At 43.0% G+C, this 26701-nt stretch overlaps 1 protein-coding gene across 1 annotated transcript in view; it reads right to left on the bottom strand.

Moving 5' to 3' along the window:
• Positions 1-222: 222 nt before the first annotated feature.
• Positions 223-26701, bottom strand: part of LOC139301132 (mediator of RNA polymerase II transcription subunit 13-like) — a 71242-nt gene continuing 44763 nt past the window's right edge. The window contains exons 4-31 of the mRNA XM_070924441.1: positions 24241-24324; positions 15072-15217; positions 14459-14665; positions 12554-12718; positions 11884-12040; positions 11669-11773; positions 10803-11459; positions 10319-10532; positions 10121-10202; positions 9865-9986; positions 9528-9624; positions 9165-9379; positions 7999-8177; positions 6864-7792; positions 6334-6513; positions 5940-6169; positions 5619-5817; positions 5233-5515; positions 4887-5139; positions 4600-4788; positions 4256-4479; positions 3980-4122; positions 3394-3552; positions 2849-3013; positions 2369-2532; positions 1352-1516; positions 1035-1144; positions 223-439 (exon numbers count right to left, since the gene is read on the bottom strand). Of these exons, the coding sequence (XP_070780542.1) occupies positions 307-439; positions 1035-1144; positions 1352-1516; positions 2369-2532; positions 2849-3013; positions 3394-3552; positions 3980-4122; positions 4256-4479; positions 4600-4788; positions 4887-5139; positions 5233-5515; positions 5619-5817; positions 5940-6169; positions 6334-6513; positions 6864-7792; positions 7999-8177; positions 9165-9379; positions 9528-9624; positions 9865-9986; positions 10121-10202; positions 10319-10532; positions 10803-11459; positions 11669-11773; positions 11884-12040; positions 12554-12718; positions 14459-14665; positions 15072-15217; positions 24241-24324 (5956 nt within the window). The 3' untranslated portion in view covers positions 223-306. The remainder of the gene's footprint in view (positions 440-1034; positions 1145-1351; positions 1517-2368; positions 2533-2848; positions 3014-3393; positions 3553-3979; positions 4123-4255; positions 4480-4599; positions 4789-4886; positions 5140-5232; positions 5516-5618; positions 5818-5939; positions 6170-6333; positions 6514-6863; positions 7793-7998; positions 8178-9164; positions 9380-9527; positions 9625-9864; positions 9987-10120; positions 10203-10318; positions 10533-10802; positions 11460-11668; positions 11774-11883; positions 12041-12553; positions 12719-14458; positions 14666-15071; positions 15218-24240; positions 24325-26701) is intronic.

Here is a 26701-nt window from a genome sequence, read left to right as displayed (position 1 = left end):
AGAAAGCACCGCAACTGGCACTGAACCAGTTTTGAAGGTACAAACCTTACTGGGTTTGCAGGGTGTCGCGGTGAACAAGTAAAAGTAAAAGTTATTGTTCAGAGCACTTCACTCTTCTTATTCATTACATTCCAGGCATGGGAGAGTCTGACTTGCCGCGTCCTTTACTTGGCCATTAAATCCATGTGTACCCAAAACCACAGAAGAGCTCTGGTGCTCTCTGGTGCCCAGAAGGAGGAAGCGTAGGCACAGAGGAAACAAAGGTAACCGTCAGTCCCCTAGAGTTGTCCTTGAAGTCTCTCACAGCTAAAGCATGTTCAGGATGGCATTGTACATTTGGATCAGTACGGCCAAGTGGACAGGCAGGCAGGACTGGCGGTCTTGGGTGGCAGGGGTGCACGTCAGCCAGGAGAGGGCGTTGTACTGCTCCAATACAAACCTGTGTTTGAAAAATACACAACTTTAGGAATAACAAGAGTTTATTCAATGAATCCACCTTAATCATAATAGTCAGTTTTTAACACTCAATATTGATATTGAATATTTATTAAGTATTGGTTAATAAATATTCAATATCACAATGTAATAGCATACAATGGCACAAAACGTGTTTTATTTTAATCAATTCTTAATGAGATATTTACCTTTAATTAAGACAATGATAAATATAAATAAAAGTTTTTGTAATGTTATCTGAAAGCCCTATTATCATCTCTCATCAGGTATGATGCATATGCAAATGATAAGCTGCTCATTTTAACTGACAAACAAATAACTTTAACACATAAACCTGTCCTTAGCACACATTGCAAAGACAAAAAAAGTATTTGTTGTTAATAATGAGATCATTGGTGTTATATTTAATTATGTTATAATAATGAACAGATATTTTAATTACTTAGATCTATATCAACTACTTGAATAAGACCATTGGCCATAGACTTTGTACTCACCCTCCAGTATCTGCTAGTCAATGGCAGTTCTATACAGCAGATGATAAAGGGATATCGGGACAACATGTGTTATGTATTTACCTGAGCACATCAGAGGTGGTCTTTGAGTCTAAGGGGTGAGGGGTCCTCTTAGTCTTGTCTGACACCAGCTCATCTGACTGGGCTATGGAGATGTGGTGGTGGAGGGAGGCCTGAAGTAAATACACAAAGGACACAATGTCAATTGCTGAAGCATGCTTGGCTATAGTGAGCAGCTGTGTGCCACTTTAATGTTTAGTGTTGATCTAATCAATATATTAGTATCACTTTTCATCTCTGTATGTTTCCCTCCCATATAAAATAGGCTTTACTCTTTGTCTCTCTCACCCCCCCACACACACATGCAGTGTTTTGAGTACCTTGAGGAACAGTGGACACTGGCTCTCAGCCTGCGGGCAAGAGGCCCAGAACCAGTGAGGAAGTCCATTTGCCTGTGCTGTGGAGACGTAGTAGCCCAGAGCCAGCGGCTGCTGCTTCAGCTCTTCTGGTGGACTGTCCCTGGACAGCAAGCGCTCTCCCTGGCTCTATACACACAGGAGAAGGCCAGCAATTCATTACAAACCATTACTGTGATCCTACCAAATCCTGGGTCATGGTCTATAACAGTTATTCATTCATCTACGTCTTACAATTCTGAGCCTTTGCTCTGGCATGAGTGAGTTGTCTGCCTAAAACAAGAATATGTGAACATTTTCACAGCAATGCATGAAAGCATGAAAAGAGTACTGACGGGTTACAAACTTTAACAATAATATTGCATATTTATGTCATATTGAAAGACAGAGAGATCTCCTGCAGATAGTTGTAGCATGCAACCCCTGTAGATATATAGTACTGTAGTACTGTAGTTTAAGTTTTACATACAGCTCCAGCTACCCCATTTGAAGAGAAAAAATACCAACAGATTATTTTAGGCTTTCTTTTTAGATTATTTTATGTGTAACAGTTCCTTTAACCTGTAACTTGCTTGAACAGCTGCCTGGGCTGTTCCCACAGTTTGACAGTACTGAATGAAAAGTGCTGTAATACAGGTTGTCAACACATCTCCTCTCCTGTGCCTCCAAGACAAATTCCTCTGCATCTATTATACTTGGCAAAACTCAAATTCTGATTCTTGATTGATAACATGAAGCGTTGAGTGTAAAAAAAAGACTGCAGAAAAGGAGCTCCCACGCTTCACGATCATACCCTGTATTTCTCCTCCGTCCTTTGCAGAGTCAGAGCAGCAGACAGCCTTCTTTCCCTCTTCAAAAACAATGATTAAGTAGTAATGTGTAAAAACAGCATCATGTCATTGTTTTCCCTTGTAAGAGGGTGTCATTTGCTACAGCTCAAGCCACTCTAGTATGATTTCTTTCCACTGGCCCCTGACTCACCTTGGTGTGCTGGAAATGTGATCCCATTCCCATCCCGGACGGAGAGCCAGGCGAGGGCACAGGAGAGGTGTTAGGGGAAGGGTGGAGGTTCCCTGTGATCAGCATCATGTCATGGCCAATGTCGTTCTCCAGTTCATCAGGAAAGGGCAGGTCGAACATGTCATCTGAGGGAAGAAACAGGGAGGAAAACAATGTCAGCACCACCCCAGTGAATTTAAAACTTCTCCAGTTTGGGATAATTTCCCACCAACGCAATTAATATTCCCACAAAGGGGTATGTTTTTAGTACAAGGCACAATGTAGTGTTTTGCACAAGCTGTTTGTGACTGTGATGTGGGGAGAAATGTTTAAGCACAAAGATGCCACCTGTTGGTACAAAATAATATATCCAAAGCATTTTTAAACAAGGGCTTAGTTTTATCTTTGTCTTAAGACATAATAATTAATCTTGTAACTGACTGTTATCCTGCTGGTCGTTACCATTATTGTCTTCTGTGGGGTAGGAACTGGGTGCCAGCTGGGTGGTGGCAGACGTTGGGAAGACTAGGATGTGTGTACAGGAAGCATCCTGGGGTGTGTTCAGCTGCGAGGTCTGCAAGTTCAGAGCAGTGCTCCGGCCAAACACAGAGCCCATGGTCACTGCATCTGGACACACACATAGAGAAACAGAGCAAAGGTGACGTGTCTATTTATACTAGGTCTTACAAAAAGTATGTGTTCAAATTTGCTGTAAAATAAAAAAAATCTCATAATATACGTTATATCATAATGTCACATTTATGTACAACTTTTTTATAATGCAGCTCATTTACAATTTTTCTTATCTGAACAATTATGTAGCCTGTTTTTGTACCTACTCTGTGCTTTTATTCATATATTTTGTCACTGTTACTGTTTTTGTCAATGTGAAACTAAACTAAACAATACAATTCCAGTGTACTGCAATATCCGATATTATTATCACCATAAACATGAACATCACCACTGTTATAACCATCATTATCAAAAGTTGACAGACTACTAACCAGGCATGACCACAAAGGAACCCTGTGGCTCCATGGCGACCAGGCAGGCGCTGAGGATAGTGGGGGAGTCAGCAGCTGAGATCCCACAAATACGACAAGCCTCCTTCAGCTGGCGCCCTATTGAATGGAGGGAATGCTCCCCGAGGAGTGAGCTCCAGTCTAGTTGAGAGAGAGAGAGAGGGAGGGAGGGAGGGAGGTGCATGTGAGAGAGAGAAAACAAGAGATATTTAGAATGAGGAGGAGACTAATTATTCAGGGAAAATAAAAAAGACCCGAACAAATAAAATGAGAGTTATAAAGAGGATAGAACATAAGTGATAGAATTTAGCCATTTTATTTCAAATTACAGGAGTCTCAGCATCCTTTGAGCAGTATGGATACACGCATAGTACTATGTACAGACATTTCCAAATGAACACTCACTAAATTATTACTATGTTTTTCAGTATACGCACTTCGGTAAACATTGTGATTATGGTGATTATAAAGTAATTTTTATCCACATTAAAATAAAAGAAGCAAAAGGATCTTGTGACAAACAGGTACTCTATATAAGCCTGTTTTTTTCTGAATTGACATCACTCACCTTTTAGCTCCCCGTGCCCCAGTCTGCCTAATCGACCAATCACAATCCTCCATGGCAGTGAGGTCATCTGGATGATGCCGATACACCATTCCCACATCTTCTGCAGTCCCATCTTCCTGGCTGAAACTTTTGGACGACGCGCTCTGAGGTGAAAACAACAATGAAATGCGCAGAGAGATTGAAGCATTATCTCACACATTCTTTCTACATGTGAAAACAACAAAAGTAGAACAATTAAAAATAGCAGCATTAGGACCATAAACAACTTTTCCACACCTGTTGGGTACGTCAATGTTGATAATGCAGGTCTCCAAGAGCTCCCCCTGCTGGTCGGTGCAGGACACCAGGATCCAGCGCTGGTCATGTGACAGGCAATATCCAACAAAGAGCACATTGTATTTGGGAGGGATCTCGGCCCATATCTCTCCTGGTTCTGGCTGCTTGGGACGGGTCGGACCAAGGATGAAGGGTGGACAGTATAGCTGCAGTGGGCTGGTGTGCTGGAGGAGGAAATTCAGATTTCAAGAAAGAAAAGTGAATTAATGTAGGCAATCATTTTCAGTGTACAAAAGACAAATAAATCAGTCTTTATTACAGAATTACATGATTTTCATGCCTACCTCTGGACTCTTGAGTACAGAATTGACAGTGGACACTGGTCCAAAGCCAGTCAGGGACTTGATGTGTGTTTGCTGGGGCAGCAGACGTCTGCATTGGGAGTAACAGGAGAAGGCCAGGGAGCGCAGATGTTGCAGATACAAATGGTTCTCCCCACTGGCTGGCTGGAGGAGGTACTGGCACGGCACCACCTAATTAAGATACACCAAGATGGAAAGAAAAGATGATGATCACAAGAGCAAGAGTTAATTCTGCTTAAGTCTGGTCAGTGTAAATCTGATCTGCTTACCTGTAGCACCAGTGCAGGTCTCATCGTCTCAGGCAAAGTCTGTAGCATCTCTGTGTAGCAGCGAAGGAGTCCTAGTAGCCAAATGCTACCTGCCTCCACCTCGTCACCCTCCCCTTCCTCTCCCCCTTCGTTTCTTGCTCCACTTGAGCTGAGAAAAGCATCCACTATGTAAATAACGATAGCTGGTGGGTTGGCGTGGCTCTCCACTGAGTCGGCAACAGTGGGGATGCCAATTCTAGACTGCTCAGGAGTGCTGAAAGAGAGCAAGAGGAGAAATAAGTTGTACTATAGTTGTACTACTTCAACTAGTGGAACCAAATTTGAGATGAGGTCATTTGGGTCTTACAGTTCAGGGTTTTCTGCTGGTGTGTTGGCTGGTGGTGTGGCACCGGAGGGCCCTTTAGAATCGCTGGTTGCTCCTTGTGTTGTCTCCCCCGTCTGGTTTGAGGTGGCTCCACTCGGGGTCGGATCGTTTCCTGAACTGACTGCCCCTGGAGCTTGTTCACCATCAGGGCCCCAAGCTTGAGGCTGCCCAGAAGAGGCCGGCTGGGCTGTGGGGTTTAAGGGAGGCTGGACTTTGGGAGGCAACAGAAGACTGCTGTCCAAAGGCAGGGCTGACAGCTGGGGACCTGCATTTAAAATAATTTAAATATAGAATTGAGTGCCTGGATGCTATTTTATTTATTAGATTAGTTTAGATTAGATTAGTTTAGTCTGTTTAAATGTTCTCACCAAGCTGTTGCTTGCATGCATAAGCATAGAGTTTAAGTTTGCTGAGGTTGTCGGTGTGTTGCTGTCCAGCCCAGGGTCCAGTCAACCACTGGTCCACATCCAGCTCCTCCAGCTTTTCTGGCTCCACTTCCTCCCCCACATGCACAAGGCCATCCCTGGACACCTTGGCCAGAGGACGGTGCTTCCCAAGGTGGCATGTCTAGAAAAAGAATAAGGGCTACTGTTCATTTGCTCATTAGAAACACTTATCATGTTATATTACAATATAAAAATATGTGTTGAAACTCTACCATGCCTCTGATTCAGAATCCAGTCTCCTACCTCGTACACAGCACTGAGCTCCTGGAAGAAAGCCCGGGCTGCAGCCAGCAGAGATGGGCTGTTGGGACACAGCACCACATACACCACATCCCGCTGTCCCCCATAAGGCTCCAGCAGCAACTTTTCCCAGAAAGGTAACGACAAAGGGGACAATGCCAAGAACTCCCTGTCCCGGTCATAGCCCAGTAACACTGGAGGGATGGGCAAGGGCTCTGGTGACTCCTCCGAACCTTAGACAAATACAACATTTTTAGTTAGTTACAGTCTAAAGACGACTTCTCTGTGCAGTCCACACCATCACTTTAGACATTTGTAGTTTTACAAGTAACATACAGGTAAAAAACTAAGACAGGGGATTCGTTTTCTGCGTAAAATCAAGAATGTATTGACTCACCGTAGGAGCCTCTCCCAGCCATCTTATGGAACTGCTGCCAGGTGAGTGGACCCTGAACGTGCTGAATGTTTTCCCAGGTCCGTCCTGTTCTCTTCTTCTGGATGGCATCCTGCAGGAAAGGCTGCAGGGACAGCAGCATACGAACCATATCCTGGGACGACAACATGTTCATGTCCACCACTGTGGAGACATAGACATACACATACACACACACACACACACACACACGAGTACACGCACACACACGAGTACACACACACAAAAAGGATACAGATACACACGTTAACATGGTTCTATACACAAAAGAAACAAATAAACATGTTTGTTCATAATCCTGTTGGCATGCTTTACATATTGAATTGCACTGACAATACTTGTTGATTAGAGCATCTTGTTGTTTGGGTTGAACAGATGCACCTAATAGTGGCCACTAAGTTTATCAGATACTGTTATCCCAAGGATGCACTGAGTTATTTTTATGGCGTATATTTTCCAAATCCCTTCTTTAACAGCCAAATCATGCTTCTTACCATTCGTGTGAGGCCAGGAGTGAAGAGCGGTACTTCTGACAACAGCTGGATCTACTTTCCCTCCTGTGGGGTTATCCACATACTGCAGCCCCTGTTCCAAGGCATTGTAACACTCCACACAGGCATCACTCCCATCTGCCCACTGCTTTTCAGACATCCAGCTTTGGAGCAGTGCCCCCTTACGGCCATGGCAGGAACAGCTGAGGGGGAGATGCAGCGATGCCAGGGAAGAAATGGGCTGGGAACATTGTTCCTGCAGAAGTACCATGACTAACGGAGAGGCAGGGGCTGCGTCCTGCGGCCGCTTGGCCCTGGGGTCACCCATAGTTGGGTCCCGCCGGCAAAGAGCCAGCCTCCTCTCGGCCGCGCGGCCTACCTCAGAAGTCCGACCGTAAATATCCAGCTCATCCTCCAGGAAAAGGCCTGTGCCATGGGCCAGCAGCCTGTTCACAATGGCGCTGAAGCCACACATACAGCGGTATTGGTCTTCACAAGTGGAATCAGGGATATACACCCCCACATCTGCTCCTTTGACATTCATATTGCAGGCACAGATACAGCAGCTGTCAAAGTTGCGATCCTTGAAGACGTTGAGGACAGAGTCTGAGAGCAGGAGGATAGCATACAGGCTGTGGACCTCAGGCAGGGAGGGTCCCGGCCGAGCTAGAGGCTCTACAGAGCTAAGAGGCAGGCTAGTGGAGGGCGTGGAGACTGGCGAACTGAGCTCAGTACCATCCTGCTTCACTGAACCCTGCCCAGAGCTTGCAGCGTTAATACCACGCGGTGTACGAGGGGTTCGTGGAGTGGGCACAGAGAAGCGGGGAGTGGCAGGAGATGGGAGGATGCCAACAGTGGTGCTCACGGAGGCAGTGGTGGCGCTCATCTGGCCGTACTCCTGGTCCGTGAGGGTGTTGACACTGGGGATGTTTCTGGAAGCAAATTGAAGGAAACAAAAACTAATAGTTAGACAGTTAAACAAGTTTACTCTAACTGCCTGGACAGAGCAAAATCCTTTGAACCTGACATTACCATCCTTAGTGCACTGCACTGTTCCTAGTGAGGCTGAAAAGTTTTTAAAAGCTGTAAGATCTGCAGATCTCTAAGCCACAAAAGCTTGTCATAGGTGACTACTCACGTGTATCCGTCTCTGATGAAAGTGTTATTTTGGGAATGCATGACCGTTGGGAAATGCTCCATTTTGGGCAGAAGGGCCCAGGATGGACGATAGTAGCATTGCTCAGGAATCTTGAGTGGTGGTAGACTCTGGCTGGGTAGGCAGGATAGTGGAGCAAACATGGAGGAGCCTATTTGTGGCTGGATAGAGAAGACGATAATTTAGTAACATAGACATACATTTCATTGCTCTGAGTGGTAAAAGTATCTATTATTTGGCGACCATTTTTGTGAAATTACAAGATGCTTTTGACAAATGTATCTAGTAAGCGTGCCTGATAAGCCTTACATGGTCCACAGAGACAATCCACACACATTGTCCACATGTGTAAACATTTGAAGCCATATTTAAACCTTGTAATGAAATATCAAAAAAGAAAGCAAGATCTGTAACAACATTTATAGACTCTTCAAGTGACGTCTAAATGTCATGTAATCACAAAAGGAAATCTTTAATTCCTGTTAGCTTTAACAGGTCTGGAAAACCTCCCCTGAACACTCCCAACTCGCACTGAATACATCTTGATTATACACTCAGTAAACGATAGAGGCTGTAGTACAACACAAAGAAAATCTATTCCATCTGGAGCGAACACTCAGTTGTCATTAATTTACTTGGATCCAATCAGTTCTAATGCTAAACTGAACCTTTCAATCCTGTTTGCATGCTTTACATATTGAATTGCACTAACAATACTTGTTGTTTGGAGAAGCTTGTTGTTTGTGTTAACGAGCAGATGCACCTAATAGTGGCCACTAAGTGCATTCTACTATAATTAGTGTTTCCCAGCTCACAGAGCCTGCAGTCAGTACAGATGTCTGACTCACAACACAGAGATGGCTAATTAGCGAGCTACAGGTATAAGTGAAACAATTCCAACATGATATGTGGGCCCGACCAGCTGCTCAGGAGTCGACTGTCAGTCAACACGTCCTTCTATTGACTTCCCCTTGAAATGGATTGAAATAATTTATGAACGTAATTAACCAGTCCCTGTTCCAATACTTCAGCGTAATTCTTTAACACATGATGCACAAAGCTAAATATGCTGCGGTATGTGCTCTAAATTGGGGAATGATCCAGAATGTCTATTGACTACCTGTCTGTTAACTACCGCCTCTCCTCACCTTGATGTCTTCCTGCCTGGGACTGGCCACGCCCTCCTCAGTCTCCATCCTGTATTCAGCAAGCTGGGTGGAGGCTAAAGGTGGCAGGTGGTCAGCTGCTCCGCTGGGCGCGGGGGGCTCTTGGCTCGGGGTATCACGATACATGATGGGAGAGAAAGCTGGGTGCTGCTCTAAAGAAGGTGGGGTGGGAAACATCCGCTGGAGGTCTGCTACTGCTGAAAGGAGATGGAGAGAGGAGGAGCAAAGGGGTAAAAAATTTAGTTTACACTGTGTAGAAGATGAAAATCATCTCAGCACCTATACATAAAAACTGTAGCTAAGAGATAAATGTATTTCATCAAGATTATAGCACGAAATACTCACTTGATGGATAAGGTACTGCAACTCTCCCTTCTTTCCCCAGAGGGCGATCTTCTGTTGATACTGGCAGCTTGGTTGAGTGCTGGTTGGGGTAAACAGTCTACAAATTATTACACATAAGATTAGAGGATCAGTTCTGTTTAATACAATATTTTCTAAAATATAATGGATAATGAGAGACTCCTAATAAAACCTAATATTAGTGTCTGTGTTTCCACTAAATCTTTAAATTGTTACTTTTCTCTTGTGCTAACTACAGTATGTTTGCCAGAAATGAAACTGCAGAAGAGAATAAAAATAAATAAATACATGTAAGAACATAGTATGTATGATGCCTCACCCCCAGCTCTTCCTCGTCTTCATCAAATATGTTGTCTAGATCGGAGATGTTGACCACTAGATCTTTTTCTCTGGTCAGAGAAGGATTGGCCTTGGCAGCTGCGTCATCCTGACTTGATTCATCTAAAACAACACACAAACAACTTTAGGACAATGGCTCCAAATTAACTGTGAATAGTTGCACTCTGGAATATAGATTGCACTCAATGTACTGTAGAATATGCATATGACGTTGATGGTGGCGGCTGATGTTCTACCTGATTTTGGAGCAGAGTTAAAAATGGACATAGCATCTTTCCCATCAGGCAGTGCTCCATTGCTGGTGATTTCTTCTCCCTGCTAGAAAACAAGAAAATTCTATATTAATAGTGTAATTTCGGCAAAAGCTTTTAAACAAAGATTATTTGAAAAAGGTGTGTAACATGCAAAATATTGATTATAGTTAGTTGTCCTACCTTGACCTTCTTGCTGGGTTCTCGGCCTTGACCCTTTAACCTCTTGGACGTGGAGAAAGTGTACTCGATGTCTCCTTCCTTAAAGTCGTAGGGATCGTCTCCGGGCTCCCGCAGTGCCTCCACGCCTGGCTGCTGGAACAGGCCCAACATGTGGATGTGGTCTCTCACCCTCTCCTCTGAGATTTTAAATCTCTTGAGCGTCTGTGTGTACAGTCTGGACAAAGAGAAACGCAATTAAATAATGTGTGACAGAAGTTCTTTTGTGTCCTCATATCTCATACCTAATTTCCAAAATAACTCATGCTTGATGAAATAGCTCCAGTACTGTTGTTGATATTTTTGTCTAGTAGATTCTGGCTCAGGTAGCACTCTCCAATATTTCCAGTAGCATAGAATCTCTTTATCTGTAGTCTTAGGTACGCCTTGTCCTTCCTCTCCAAACTGCACCAAACATTTTGCAAAACACTGCTGTTGTGTCTCCTACCTCTTCAGCGGAGCTCCCTCAGTGGCTGTGTCTGTCTTCACGTCCTCCAATTTACCAGAGGGGAGTTCAGGGGGTCTGAAGTCAGTCTTATCAGTCCGGGGTGTCCTGAAGCCTCTCCACCACCCGGCCCCATTCTCCCTCTGCCTCAGCAGAGCTGCATACACAGCTGTCTCGCTGGTAATCATCCCCAGCCCTGAAGCCCCATCCGGACAGACGGGCATATCCACAGGCCCATCCAGGACCTCTGCGTCCTGCACTCGAGGGTGTGGGCTGAGTGTGGGTGGAAGTGGAGACATTGGTGAATGGAGAAGGGACTCAGGGGCTTTTCTGCCATTGGAGAGGGGTTTGGGATACTTGCAGCTTGGCAGAGCTGCCAGAGGCTCCAAGGGTGGCTCCAGCGCCACAAGACCCCCGAGCTGGGGCCCCCCTGGCGAGTCCTGTTCCAGAGGGGTCTCCTGTGTGACAGATAGACGGTGGTGGAAGGGGATCGTGGCAGGCCTCTTGGACTGTTTGTCAGCCTTTTCTGTCTTGTCACTGGTCTTATGTTTGGGCAGGGAGGGAGGGTATAATGACGGGCCAGAGGACGGTGTGGGGTTGGCACTAGTCTGGGGGTTGGCAGTGGATGTGGTGGTCAGGTTCAGCTTCTGCTGCTTCAACCTGCAACAAAGTCAAGTGGGTTAAAAAAAACTAAAAACAAATAAAAACCCACTAAATAACCTGTTTTAAGATAATCACTGCAGAGATGAGTCTTTGAGGTGCCAAATCTCCCCACTGTTTTTTAGACTGGTCTGAAAAAGGCTTTTAATATAAATGTAAATTGTATAATATATATTATATTGAACAGCTTGGGTGCAGCTCTGTGGTACCTGGAGCAGCTGCAGGACGCTCTCGCTCCCAGATCGTTGAAGTCCCACGTGGTTACTCCATTTGGCACTTCCTTCTTAGGCGTCACGTCAGTTGGCTGATTCGGTCTGCAGGGGACAAACAAGATCCATGAGGGCACCGGCTCAGCTGCATCACTGCACTTCAGTAATAATCACGCCGCACAGAGAAAACAAAACTCAGCGATGGTTTAACTTACACGTACTGAGGCTGGCTGAGGTAGCACTCCCTCCAGGCCTGGTGGACTACCTGACAGGTTAGCTTCTTCCCAGAATGCTTTGGGCTGATGCTGGCGACCCCCATACTGCTGTCCGGTGTGGGGACGCTGGAGACGGAGGTCACAAAGCCACTGTCCGCTAAAAAAGATGAAGGGTCGAACAGATGAGGATAAGGAGGATTTAAGACTAACAGTTTAGTTTAGCCTCCATCTATCATCTCCTCTAAACACTAAATGATGGGTGCACACTTGAATTTTACAGAGCAAAAGAAAAACATTTTATTAATTTTATTGTATTGATGTAATACTTCAGACTCAAGTAGTCTAATTGTGTAATAAAATGCTGAAATTCATTGACTGCCTGCAGCTACATCATTTGTTATATATGATTTATTCTTGATATTAATGCATCTATCTATGGTAATTTCTTTTATTTTTGCTTGCTGTTTATATCAGATGACATTAGTGACTGCTAGCGTATTTAGACAGTTTTACTGAGGAATAAACCTGACTCTTCATGATGATGTTCAGTGGTTTGTTAAGTGGTTAAAATGTATGCAGTTCAGTGTCTATGATGTTTCAACATGTCAACATGTATGTACGATGTTGTATGTCCTGCAGGTTAGTGTGTCTCTGTGTGTGTATTTGTCACCTGAGCAGGGCTGCTGCGGTGACGTAGGCGGTGTGAGCGGCACGCTGCAGTGGTTTGGCTCCCTGTTGAGGCCTTGAGCTGCAGGAACAGGTGGAGGCTGCTCCACTGGTAGGTCCCCCTGGGCAATCAGCACCAAAGCAGCCGGGTAGGTCATCCTTACTCCACCTGAGAAGACGGAAAGAAGGGCATTATTCACTGTAATGAAACAACAGGATGGACTGCTGCTCACTTTTAACTGTAAGGTTTATTGAAACTGTCAAAAATGAGCACCATTTGTAAGAGTCAGAGGGAAAAGGATATATGTACAGGACATTTATGATAATTGGCCACAAGTACTGCAATGCACTTGCTCCTCATCCATTAATGTAATCACGCACGTTCACTCACTGCTCATATAAAACACATCTTAAATCCCTTCGCACTCACTTCTTCATTATCATTTCAGGCTACAAAGACTAGACAGACTTTCCTTTTTAGAGTTTTGATTATAATCAGGTCAAACCAACGCTGAGGGATCAGACTGATTAGACAAAGCTATTAGAATAACTCCCCGGGGCTTTTACCTCGACTTCCCTGTCTTTTCTTTCTGTCTCTCCTGCTCTCTCTCCTCCCTTCCAGACATTTCCCCCTTTTCCACTCTGAGATGTGCTAAAAGACTTTGAGGATCATTGCAGCCAAAGCACACTTCAATAACACCCCATCCAGCTCAAACTGCCGGGGAGTCTACATGGAGACCGAGGGTAATCAAGGTGATGTTTCTCTCTCACTGTTTGCTTTAGGAAAATATTTAAGGGTTAAAGATGGATTTACTTAGAGCATGGGTTGCCTAGCACAAACCAAATATCATTACACTTTCTGAAATAAGGCTGAGTAGCAAAACTGCAGACACTGAACTCAAACTACAAAATGATGTGCTACATATAGAACTTTCTCCTCATTTAGACCCAAAACACTTTGAGTATCCATCTGTAATATTGCACGAGAATAAATATGCAACTTGTCTCACATCCAAATAGAATTTCAAAAGCTGGTGTTTTGTCAGACTGTTTCAGCGACCATTCAGTAGTTTACTGTGTGTGGAAGATGAAAATATCCAAATAACCACCAAGACTAATTCAAATTAGACAGTAAAAGAAAATGGATGCAGACATGTTTATTAATGATTTGATTGCTATTAATTGGTATAGAGTCCAATCACTTGGGATTTTTTTCTACTCCAAACTCGATAAGGTGGTCGGCCCAGGAAACTTTCAAAAGTTGAGGGCAGACATTTACCTTGGATTAGCGCTGACCTCATATCTCTTTTTTTATAAAGCATATGAAACGTACAGATAATTGTGAAATATCAGAAATATTATGGTCCCCTTGTCTCTAAGGAAAAAGCTTTTATTTCTTTGGGCTCCTTCCAATTCAAATCATTTACTTGCACTTGTTCATTCGCTGTCTTTATTTTACTGTTACTTGACAGTTTGCTCATTTTTTTCATATGATAGTATCTATCCTGTGGTTGTAACTCCTTTCTGTTTTTGTTGTTGAGTAGGTTGTCTTATTTTTTCATTCTCATTGTTGACTTGTTGTGTTATGTGTTGTGCCTTGCATTGTTTTGTTTTCTGTTTGTTCTTGTGAGTGTTTGTTCTGGAGCCCCCTTGATACATCTCAAGTGGTTCATCCTGATACAATAAAATCTGATTAATTTAGCAGAACAACATCACTGTGGCCTAATGTGTTTTTATCGCTCTTCCAATGCTGAAAAGATCTCCAGCGTTCTTCACTACGTACTGCTGTGCGGTTATATAATATACAGAACATTTTCACTACAGCAAATGTCTAAATACTGGATATTACTGGATAAGATTTTTTCCATGAAGCAGTTAAATCCGACAAACATGTTGACTTCCTACATACCTACGATGACCTCCACTGCCACGTGACAGTTGCGATCATAGGCCTGGCTCGCTTCTTCTTTTTCCTTTTCTCCACTTCCCTCTTTCTGCTGAAGTACCACGGGGTAGAAGTAGCTCCACTCCTCCATCAGTTTCCGGGCCGCTGGGTCACTCATCTTGTAGGCCTGACCTGTCAGAGTGCCGCTCAGACCGTATGGACTCAGGATCACTGCAGACGGTTGAAACAGATATCGTATTTCATTATATTGCACAACAAAGATACACACTGAGGAGGGGAAACGTAAATACAATGAGTTTGCAGAAGGATCCCATAATAACCTAGTTTCATTTAATCATACTGTATGATTATAGCACTCAGGGGCCATTTGTCTCCATTCAGTACTTTTACTATTGATACTTTCAGTGCATTTTGTACTTTAGTACTTTAACAATGCAAGACTTTTACTTGTAATGGATATTTATACGATGTGGTAATGTTACATTTAGTAACTAAGTAAAGGATCAGAATGAGTCCTGGCAGGTTGTATTGTACATGTTCATCAGTAATGCAACACATTTCTGGTGCATGCTCTGGCTCTGGTGCAGAGAAGAAAACAATGGGTTTGTGGTATTACCTTGTACTGGGGTGATGGAGGCCTGTGCGAGGCGGATGTGGTGTTCTGTGATGTGGTATGCAGGCTGGTGCTGGGCGATCTCCACACTCGTGCACACGTTGCTCTCCCCGTGGAGGAAGAAGGAGAAGGAGCATGATAGGTGTTCACTGGGGACAGAAGACAGTAAAGGTTCAGAGACCACAGACGTGTAGTGGTGTGTGTCGTCTGTGTGTGTACAGTGAGCTGATCATAGAAAGACGTGAACAAAATCTTCAGCTACAGCCCTCTTTGTCCAATTTAATGAAATGTACACTCACCTTTACAACTGTTAACATAATTACATTGAGATTTAAATTGAATCTAAGTGACATTTAATGATGTTAAACTTGAGATTAAATAAACCCATAAATCAAATTCACTGAGAAACAAATGTACAGCATGAATAATATGCCGGTCTTTGACAGATGATGAGTGCTTTTCTCCAAACAGCAATTTGGACCACGCTCAGAACGTGTCTTTGTAAAAGTCTCGCTAAGCTCTACCTACATTGATCATCTTCAACGTTTCCCACATGAGCTCCTTATTGCAGGTATAAATCCTCATTTGCTTATGACTGATTGTGGTGACTACATGTTTACATATGCAGCGCTCTCTTTATTACATAGCCCAGGCATAGTTCATCATGCATTGCTCTTTTTTTAATCACAGAGGAGTAATTGTTGTGGCCTTATTGCAATCTATATACCAGTGGGCGGGCTGGACACCATTAACTACCACGACGGCTTCACTGATGTATATTTTTAATCTGTAAAGCTCCTTGGTTTATATATTTCAGACTGACAATAAAGTCAGCAGGTACTGTAATCTCCTTGTGATTACCCTGCTGCCTATGCAATATCTCCTTTGCCCTGAGGGAGCCGGACCTCCATTTGAGCTGTAATGGATCATCAAATTCAATAAAATGGCCAGTTCCAGTCACTCATGGGCAGAACTAAACACAGTCTTGAGGGAGAACAGATATCTCCTGGCGTTGACCATGAAGGCCTTTAGATGGCGCTGAGTGCACCCAAAGAGAGAAGAGGCCAAATTTCTCTGCCTCATAAACATTCCTGATGCAAAAAACAGACCATCATAACAGGTGGTTTGGATACAGGTCTGCACAATCACAGGAGGGAGAGCAGAGCTAAATACACATCCATTTGCAAGAACACAGGCCTGAGACAAACAGACCCACAACACACTCTCTCTCACACACACACACACACACACACACACACACACACACACACACACACAGCACTAGTCTATCATCTCCACAGTTCACATCTCTACAACACATGAGTCAAAATGCTTTCGATGTCACTGCCCTCCAACCTTGTCCTCAGTGCATCATTGCACCATATGATGAGCTATATATAGCTGCATGGGGAAGCTAAGGGGAACAGCTGCAAGTCGAGAGTACCCGTCCAGCTTACTGCCATGCACATATGCACAAACAGTCACAATGCCACATGCTCTGATTATCTTCTGTTTGCACTGATTTTTCATAAAGTTATTTTCCTATATGTATAGACACGACTAAGGGCACTTAAGGCAAATAAGTTAGTAAGTCTTTCCATAGGCTGACTGACTAATTGGTTGATTGATTGTATTTATTTCACCATGTTACACTTTCTGTTCTCAGCCCTGCACACATTAAATAAGGCTGTGAAATGAAGCATCCATTAGAATTTATTTCCCTCTCGTGTTGATAATTCTGTTTATATTGTTATTGTACATTTTTATGAGATGGGAGCGCACTGATCGGGACTGATGTGTGTACAAAAAACACGACTCCCTTAAGACCCCTCATAAAAACCGCAGCTCTGGCCAAATAGCAGGGAATCGCTGTCGGAAATCATCTCCTCTCTCTTTGTATTGTCGGCTCTCTTTCCAACAGAATTAGTTGCAGGACACTTTTGATATTTCAGCTGGAATTAACTGTGTGCTGATACAGAATGTTTCACCTTGGTGCTCTCAATTAATTCTACCTGATACTTAAACGTTATTACAAAGCGAAGCCCAAAAACAGCTACTGATGAAAGTGATTTAAGTCATTTAATATAGTGTAGAGAGGGAAGGCTCAGTTTGGGTAAACAATTACAATACAAGCAATTGTCTAACCAATAACTAATGTGCAACAATTATGACCTAAGATCTTTGCATTGCAATAAAGTGCAATTAAATGCGAGTCAGGGAAAAGCAGAATTACAAAACGAGCATCAAACTGTAGGCTGACGCAGCTGAAGATTGATGCTCCCTGTCCTTTTACAAAGGGCATTTTTCTGCACAGTAAGCGGGTGTGAGTGTGTGGACACACTGGGGTCCTTGCATCCTCTGGGACATTTGTGCAGTCGGCAAGCGCATGCTTGTGTGTGTGTGTGTGTGTGTGTTTGTGCGTGAGAACAGTGGTCAGAGATGTGAGGCAGCTGTGTGTGCTGGGCTGTATGAGTACAGGTATTAATAAATGAAGAGGAGTGATGGCTGAGACTCGCCTCAGGGCTGACAGTACTGGAGAGAGATAGAGAGAGGAGTCAGAGAGAGGGAGGGGGGGGGGGGGGGGGGGGGGGGTGGGTGAGGGGGTTGAGAAATAGAAGAAGAAGAGTGAGAGGAGGAAGAAACGAGGAAGAGCAGAGCAGAAAGCAAGACAGCAATAGAAGAAGATGGAGACAGAGTGAGCACTAGAGGCAGACAAATTAAGGAAAAGCATGAATAAGACAGAGACGAAAAGGGAAAATAGATGGATAGAAAGGAAATTAGGGGGACAAGGAGAGAAAGACACAGAATAAAATGAGGAGTGAGAGCAAAATGAGTGCGAGAGAAAGAGGAGGAGGTGAATAATTCAGTGCCACGCACTGCAATTGCTGCATACATATCGATGAGATCAGAGTTTTAATGGGTGGCTACTGAGCACAATTTTATGGTGAAATCAATCAGGGAATGCAGAGCCGGAGAACACACAGACGCATCACATGTGCGTGTCTGTTTCATTTGGCTTCATATGTACAGTATGTGCCTTATATGGCAGCGTTAACAGCAGGAATTCAGGTACATTTAGGCAATCCGATGTGTACAAATGTGTGTATACTGTATGCATGCGAGTGTGCACATGTAGAGGGAGACACAAATGCATGCAAATAAACCCGCAGTCATCGTGACAACATGTGAACACACACGTATGTATCACATGCATGTCTGAATGCCAATGAAAAAAAAAAAGATGAAGTGACTGTGTTGGGTTCATGTGACAACATGTGTCTCTTCACCCAATCACAACGCTACCAGCCAGCCAGCCAGCAGGGGAGCTGGTTAATGTCCGACATGCATCATGGACTTGACACACATGTCTCTACGTGTGCAATCACATGCACACAAAACAACAGTAGTTATCTTAGTTGTCGGGATGCTCTCATGTCTAACCCAGTAGGGAAAAATATAAAGCAAGATTAGATTAAAGGAGGTAGAAAGTAATAAACAGTAAAACAACCATGTGCAAGACACACAAAGCTTCTTTCTTCACTGTAAGAGGCATCTAAAGCCCATGATGTGATAACTGTGTTTAAATATCATTAACTAGTCACATGCACTAAGCAGGCTTGATAGCATTTTCTTAGATTCTCTCAAATCTGGGGGATTAATCTCTTTAATCTGCACCTTAAATTCTCCACCACAGCAGCACTATTATGAGTTATCTTCATCCTCCTCGCTGCCTAACCCTTCCTACATAATCTGAACACATCTCCTGAAAACACAAGAGAGTAGACATTGCTCTGGTGTATGTGGACCGATGTAGAGGATGTTTACCCTCTTGTAAGCTCTCGTAAGCAGCATGTATACATTTGCTGTAAAAGTCCTTCCACTGCACTGGCACAATACATTTATTCCATACAAACAAATCCCACCATACATGCATAATACTCTCAGGCTTATGCAGGTGCGTGCACGTGTTCCTGCACACACACGACACACTGGTGTTAATACGAGCAATAAGGGGGATATAGTCAGCTTGATGTATTATTCAGTGGCCCCAAGTGGGTGGCTTTAGCCCGTGTTGCTATCACAATGTTTGCGCTCCAACACTTCTCCAACTATTTATATGGATTCACAATGAAAAGGCACCATGTTCAAGGACACATTCTTTGCCCTCTCTATGGGCACAAAAAGCACAGACAAAACTGGATTTCTTTTTAGCTGTGAAAGACAGCAGAGAATGACTGAATACTTCCCCACACATCTGCTGCCATGTGGAAGTTGCTAACCTCAGTAAGAACCTCAGTGCGAGCTACTACAGGCCTTCATATCTGTGGTCCTAATTAAAAAGGAGGAAAAGGATCTGTTGGTAGGCTGTTGCTGTGATGTATCACCGTCCTCTCTATTGATCTGTGTGGTTTTTTTTTCTCTTCCTTCTTTCTCCCTCTCAGTAGTTTTACCTGGTTATATTAGAAATCTGGAGGATAGCACATTACGTGTTCTCTGTTTTTTTGTCTCTAGGGAGGCACAAGACACACGCAGAACAACATGTTTCAAAGGAGAACATGCAAATATTTCAGTAATACAAATATTTAACAAGGGTACTGACTGAATGACAGGGTGGCACTCCTGCACTTTTATATCAAAAGCGCAAAAAAGAACGTAGATTCAGATACATCAGATACGGTCACATTCCCCTGTAGTACATTAATATTTTTATGGCTCACAGTGCATGTAGTCAATCAATGAGCCACTGCAAAGCTGCTGTATTTAAATACAGTAGATTTTCCAGTGGCTTCTCTATAAAAGCCTTTTTACTGCAAATGGACTGCTACAAAAGTGGCATATGGTATAATGTGTTTTTTATTGTTATTTTTTCTTACATACACATACATTTCAGTGTCATTTACATATTGGTGACTTTGAGCTGGATCCTTTGCAAAAATGCCAAGAAATACATTTGAATGTTCCTTCCGTTGACTTCAATTATAAATTTCCATAGTATGCTTGCTTGAGCTCATTTGGGGCTTCTAGCTTTAAGTTTGTAGCTGATTGCAAAACAAAAGTATGGACGGCGGCGTAATTAAGAGCGAGAGGAACAATGAATGGGATGTCTTCTCCTTAATGGTGCTGCTAACAAGTATTTACTGACTGAAGTATTGAGAAACGCAGTGAAAACACTACATAAACTAATTAACATTTCCTCATTCAACTCGCTGAAAAGAAAAAACACTCTTTTCTAAATCCTACAGCTCTAAATCCAAAACCCTTTAACTTTTATTACAGCCTTTTTTCCCAACCGGTCTTTATAAGCCAGTCACAGAGTATTTTAGTCAAACCAGGATTCATTCAGTCAGTAACTCATTTAACCTTATCCATCTCTCTGCCAGTCAGTCCATAAGTTTCTGTCAATCGTGGGGGCATTTTCCTTGTCAGTCACATTTGTAACCAGTGAAATAATCAGCAGGTCTCTAAGTCAACCAGAAAAAATTCAGAGCATACACCACGTCTGGGATCTTCACCATTCACCCATCAGCTATTTTACATGTCATTGTCAATAATCTTTTTTTTTCTGTGATAAAAGTAAAAAAAAACTAACATCACATCCCTGAAAAGTATTCATTTAAGCCTTAAAGGTCTTAAATTTGTATTTTTGTAAAAATCCTTTTGAATCTACCAAACTATTAATGCATTAGCATTATGTTATGTGCAACATATCACATTGTTTTGAATGACGATGAAGAACAAAGGCTAAATGAGGTAGAAGCATGGGACTTTCTTCCCCTAGATTAATGCAACCGGGAGTTCAAGGTTTCCTTAAGCCCCTGAAAGCACCGGGGGAAAGATTTAACCAAATATACCAATATCAGCAAAAGTAGGTCAGTTGGCATTTTTTTATTATATGCTTTTGATTTTTATGATTAAACTTGAATTTAAGATTTTGTTCATATTAGGGAGGACTTTGATCAAACACTCCCCGGCTTCCTTCCTCCCCTGCACATATGCTTTCACCATGCTATTTTAAATATGCAAACAAATAGAAATAAACAAACAATCTTGGTAAATGATGCGTGCCCAGTACTTTTGAGTGTTGATAAAATGTGGAGGATAGAGGAACAGGGGTGACAAAAAAAAGGAGGATTTTTTTTTTTTTTCATATTTTCTTTTCGGTTTTTATTTCTGAAGATTCTGTGACCTTGTGATCTGGCATAACACCAAATGTTTGTTGCCTTGGAGATGGCTAATATCTCAATGTCATTGGTCCCTGAGGAGAGGAGAGGAGAGGAGAGGAGAGGACTTGTATTGAAACAAAAACAAGCTATTCTCTCAGGTCAGGTAAGGATTTCTTTTCTTTTTAAGTAATTTAAACAGGCAGTGCAACTTGTTTCTGTTTCATGGTCAAGTACCAGAGGACAGCTCTGTTACGCTGTAAAATATCAACATTACTTATGCATGAGAATGTGGCCATTAATGCGAAAGAGAGCACCTAGATTAATAAATATACTGGGCACTGTACTTGGCATGCATAGAATTGACTGTACTAATGAGAGAGACAGCCTCTAATACATCCATTCAGCCGTCTATAGTAATGATTAATTTACGACCCCCCACCTTCTCTGATTCCCACCTCCCCACCGCACACTCTGAGCCTCCTCCCTGCTCTTCCTCCTCTCTCACACTCTCTCTCCCTCTCGCTCCCCTCAGCGTCTGATGCAATCCGTTACCAACCCAGAGTGCTTTCCTCCCATTCAGACACAAAGAGAGCGCGAGTGTTGTGCTGAGAGAGGAGTGAAAGGAGGGGGGGGGGGGGGGGGTTGGATGTGTCCTGGATGTGCCAATCCTCGCCGTGCCCCGAGGACACATATGAGATAAACACCAGATAAGCCTGACAAAGGCAGAAGTGCCAAGGCACAGGAGTTGGCACGGGATAAGGGGGCATGGCATGGATATTAGCACTGAAGCGCCCCCTGTTGGGGATAAAACGGCACAGTGTGGGAGTGAAGAAGAGACAAAGGAGCTGGTTACAGCTGAGGCAGGAGGTCAGTGTATGCCTAACTGAGCAATGTTCCCTCATGGCATGAAAACACTGATGGCAAGGGATCTGCAGGGGTTCTTACGGCTCATGCTGTCAAGTGTGAGGCAACGCTGCTATTCTGGGAACAAGGGATGGTGTGTGTGTGTGTGGGCATTTAGGACAGTATGTGTGTTTGCATGTGTGCTGGAAGCAAGCAGTGGTGACATGTGGGAAGGGAAAAAAAAACGTCATGGCTCACTTACACAACATGATACATGTATGCAACAGCCGCAGAGTGCAGGCGTGAAAAGACTGTGACTAGTGCAGACATTTACATCAGATTTCTATTTGTTTGTGTCTGCGTGTTGAAGAATGTTTCTCTCTCTCTCGATTCTGTCTCTCCTTCCAGGACGTTCAATAATTCACAGACAGAACGAGTCAGGATTGGCTCAGCAGGGGGCGTACCAGCTGACAACATATTCTGTCAAAATGAAGAGGAATTACATGATGTGCAAAAGAGACACACACGCATGAAAATCTCTGCATTCACTCAAACACTGAGCTTAATTTCAGAACATCTACACTAAACATACATTTTTATGCATACAGTATGCATGCACATACTTCCCACAAATGTTATCTATGTTGACGCCTCTCTGCTTCACTCCCTTTTGGTAACTTGTAATGTTGGTTATATTCCGTCATAACATATTTTTTTTGTTCATTTTCAACCCTTTCTGTTTAAAGCAAAGTCTAAGCCTTTTCAATGAGATAATTAATGAGCAGCGTCCACTTGTCAAACAGGATAATGCATCCAATAAATGCACGCAGGGAATATGAGCACGATGTCACAACCAAATGTCACCATGGTAATGAGAGTTGGGGGTCACCTCATGTGGCCAGCGAGGGTGTGAGATACAATGTGAGAAGTTTGGTGTACATGTAGAGTATGAAGTGTTAATAGGACACAAACGTCATAGTTTAGTTCATACTGTATGTGCAGCAGAACATAAAATGTCTTAGGAAAGCCCCCAGACCAGCTTCAGTGCTCCTTGTTAAGAGTCTCTTGAACTCTGGAACTGATGGTGGAGGAGAGCATCGTCTAACACTTCAAAATCTCCCATTTGGGTGGAGATCTGATGACTGTGAAAGCCACAACACATGATTCACATCCTTTCCACTCTCATCAAACCATTCAGTGACCCCCTCGCGCATCTGCATTCATTATGTCTCTCCACTCATTTAGTCAGGGTATTTCTTTCCTTTAAAGAAGGTACAAGGTACAAAAAAGTTCACAATCACATCAGGATTCCTCTCAGTACTTCTCAAAACACCATACGTATGCAACACAAGCGACACACTCTCTCTGTGGGACTTCCACCTGCTCTGAACGGCTGAACCCGAGTCTGCTTCAGCACATCGCAGCAGACCGCACTCGTGTCAGCAACTTTTCTACAGCGAGTTTCCTGTGCAACTCTTAATTTGCACCACATTTGAATGACAATGCAATTTACAGCTTTCCAGTTCAACAGACACAAAGTAAATATAAATAGAGGGATGATTTTCGTGTTTGCTGCCTCTGAGCAATAACAGATTTTTAAAAATGAGCCATTTGACAGCTAAGTGGTTTCCTAGGAGCTGTTTACTCGAAAATACTTAGCATTAGAGCACGGCTATGTTAGAGATGTGAGGAATGCTGCATCCTCACCAGCAGGAGAAGCTGAAGTGGGCAGACTGAGCTGTGAGAGGGAAGTAGAATGGCTGAAGCAACAAGTTGAGCTACTGTCATCACACCCACCCCTCTTTTTACGCTGTTTCAGTCTGTCTCCCACATTGCCTACACAGTTACACAGCGTGACACACACACACACACAAAACCACCCCTCACCCAGAGAAAGAGAGAGCTGTGAGAGCTCGACTCAGCTCGGCTCTCACCTCTCGCCACCATTCACGTCCTGGTTTTTAATAGTCTCACGCCACGAGCCAGTCGCTGGAACATCAAGGAGAGGAGACTCGACACATACTGAATCTCATGAAAGCCATTCACATGGCCGGGCTGCGTCACACTTTGAAGCACACACACACATGTATTTCTCACAGCCTAACATGCATGAAACCTGACAATATCTCAGTGAGCTGTGTGTGTGTGTTTAAAGTTCTCCTTACCTGTTGCCCAAAGACTTTTCTTCCAGCTCATGTGGCTTGAAGAACCACTTCCCGATCCTCACAAACCCTTTGTCCATCAAACATCTGCAGCAGTAAAAAGGAGAAGAAAGAGATGCCAGTAGAGGAGGAGAGAAAGAAAGGTATTCATTAGACGAGGAAAAAGAGAGGCAGAAAATTGTCATTATGTAACAGAGGATGATCGATTAAAAGAAACACCTCAACAACACGTAAAATGCATTTCCATAAGACAATCGTTCAATAAATAGTGCTCTTATATGAGGCTTAGAGAGGTTTTGATTTAACTAAATTATGTTGTATATGATTTCATTAGATTGCAGAGTGTTTCTCAATGACAGCTTCAATAATATAAATGTCTGGCCATTTCACAGCTTATATGAGTAGAAGCTGTTTCATGCATTTTTATATTGAGTTGACCTTGCACAAGTTAAATCACTTTGATCTAGTGCAAAAATAAGCAGAATATTGGGCGTTTTTTGTTTTATGATACATTACAAGTTAACTGCAGCAGGGACGCTCCCTCAGTTGCATCTGAGCAAAGGCTGACTTATGGAGTTCATGACAAGTGCACAGGAAAAGGAAAGGTAATCTTGCTAATCTGCTTCCCTCAAAGTGGTGTGCACTTTTACACATAGCTTTCCAAATTCTTTTTCTTCCTTTCATCAGATGAAAATTTGATCACATCAAACAGTTCAGTCATCCTGCTCCCTATTTGGCGATCCCACCATCTGGGCACTTCTTCACCTCATTTCAGCCTCCTTTCACAGACAAAACTCAGCGCTCTCAGGACTTTGACTCGTCCCTGTGAGCAGGTGCCAGTAAATTCCCTGTTGGATCCTCTGACCCGGGTCAAGGAATAACAAAATGATTGTGGACGCCTCTCCACTCAGCCAGGCTGAGCTATCCAAAGCTTTCAGTCTCCAGCTCTACCATCTTTGGCGCATTCTTATCAACGCCTTTTCCGATCTGACCATGGCGCATAAGGTCCGTCTCTCTCTTGGAAACAATTAATTTTATAATGTGGATTGATCACATCAAGGCCGATTCCCAAACTGCTTAGGGATGCACTGATCCAATACTGACCTTATTAAGAGTAGTTGCTTCATTGGAGCCCTTTCAAAGAACTATGAGTAAAAGCCTTCAGATGCAGTTACTAAATGCTGGCTCAAAAGATATTCTTGTTGACACTGAATCCAACTGGATATAACCAAAGTCTCTTAAAGTTTGCTTCTTCCACTGTCTTGGAAAATGTGAAAATGTGTATATTAATCTATGAAGCAAATATTACAGTAAGGTTTAAACCTGCATTAATTGATTTTTTGGCTACATGGGGCATCACAGCAAGCTGTAAACACAACATTTACACATTATCACCATATATAGTTGGCAAACTTTTAAGGTGTTTACACATCCAGCAGACACCACAGTAACATTTGCATTAATTTTGAGTTTCCTCTCCTTTAAGCTCTCTTTTGCTTTCTCCTCTGGTAAAAAATCTGGCTGTTTGGCTGCTAAATGCTCAAGTCTTTACCAGCTAGTTGCTAACTTTGTCTGTCGTGTGTGGTGGTTTTTATCAAAGCTTTTTCAATGACAACTGCTGCATGTGTCTGGAAATAAATAAGAGAGGCAACACTGGTAAAAACAGTGAAGTTGTGGGCCATAAAACCAACACAAGGAGCTGAACGACACTGATAATACTCTGGGGAGCATAGAGGAACCGCACCGCTGGCTGATGAGCAACTCCTGTCACTCTGAGCCATTATTAATATAAAAATATTGATTAAAGCAGCTTTGAAGACAAATATGTTTGGGAGCAAGTCTGCTTGATTGACAGTTGTCTCAGGCTAAAATTGCATTGAGCAGTAAACCCAACTGGCAAAGCAAAGTCCATGTTTCTCTCTCATCTAATTGTATCCTACGGGAAAGCACTGTAAAAGGTATTGACAATGTATATAGTTTAGGGTTATTTGACTAATGTTACATTTTGCTAAATGTTGTATATATCTTTTGTTTCTGTGCCACTCCAATCGATAACAATGATAAAATCTAATCACTCCATATGAAAGCCTGCTGCAGTGGGCTCCAATAAAGCTAGCCTTAGCCCCAGTGGCAGATGTCCTGCTCCCATAACTCAACAAAACATCTGTACAGTCTGTTGAAGTGATTACTCTGGGACTTCAACCAACCACAAAACCCCAAAACTCCTTGCTGTTATTCCAGTCTTACGCTGAAAGTTTCTAAAACAAATGAACCAAACAACAGAGCTCTCCTGACCATTACAAGCCTAAATTTGTCTTTTTTATGAGGACGTCTTGTCTCACAAAATCCGTTTGGACATAAAGTTTACTCATTGTACTTTGTAATGTAGGTCTTAACAATTGTCTTTTCTAAGTGTTATTTTTCTGTGCTTGTTTTATTGAAATATTCATAATTGCTTTATCTG

The sequence above is a fragment of the Enoplosus armatus genome, chromosome 18 (assembly GCF_043641665.1).
Source record: "Enoplosus armatus isolate fEnoArm2 chromosome 18, fEnoArm2.hap1, whole genome shotgun sequence".
Lineage (NCBI taxonomy): Eukaryota > Metazoa > Chordata > Actinopteri > Centrarchiformes > Enoplosidae > Enoplosus > Enoplosus armatus.
The sequence above is the reverse complement of the archived record's forward strand: the minus strand, read 5'-3'. Positions and strand labels throughout refer to the sequence as shown.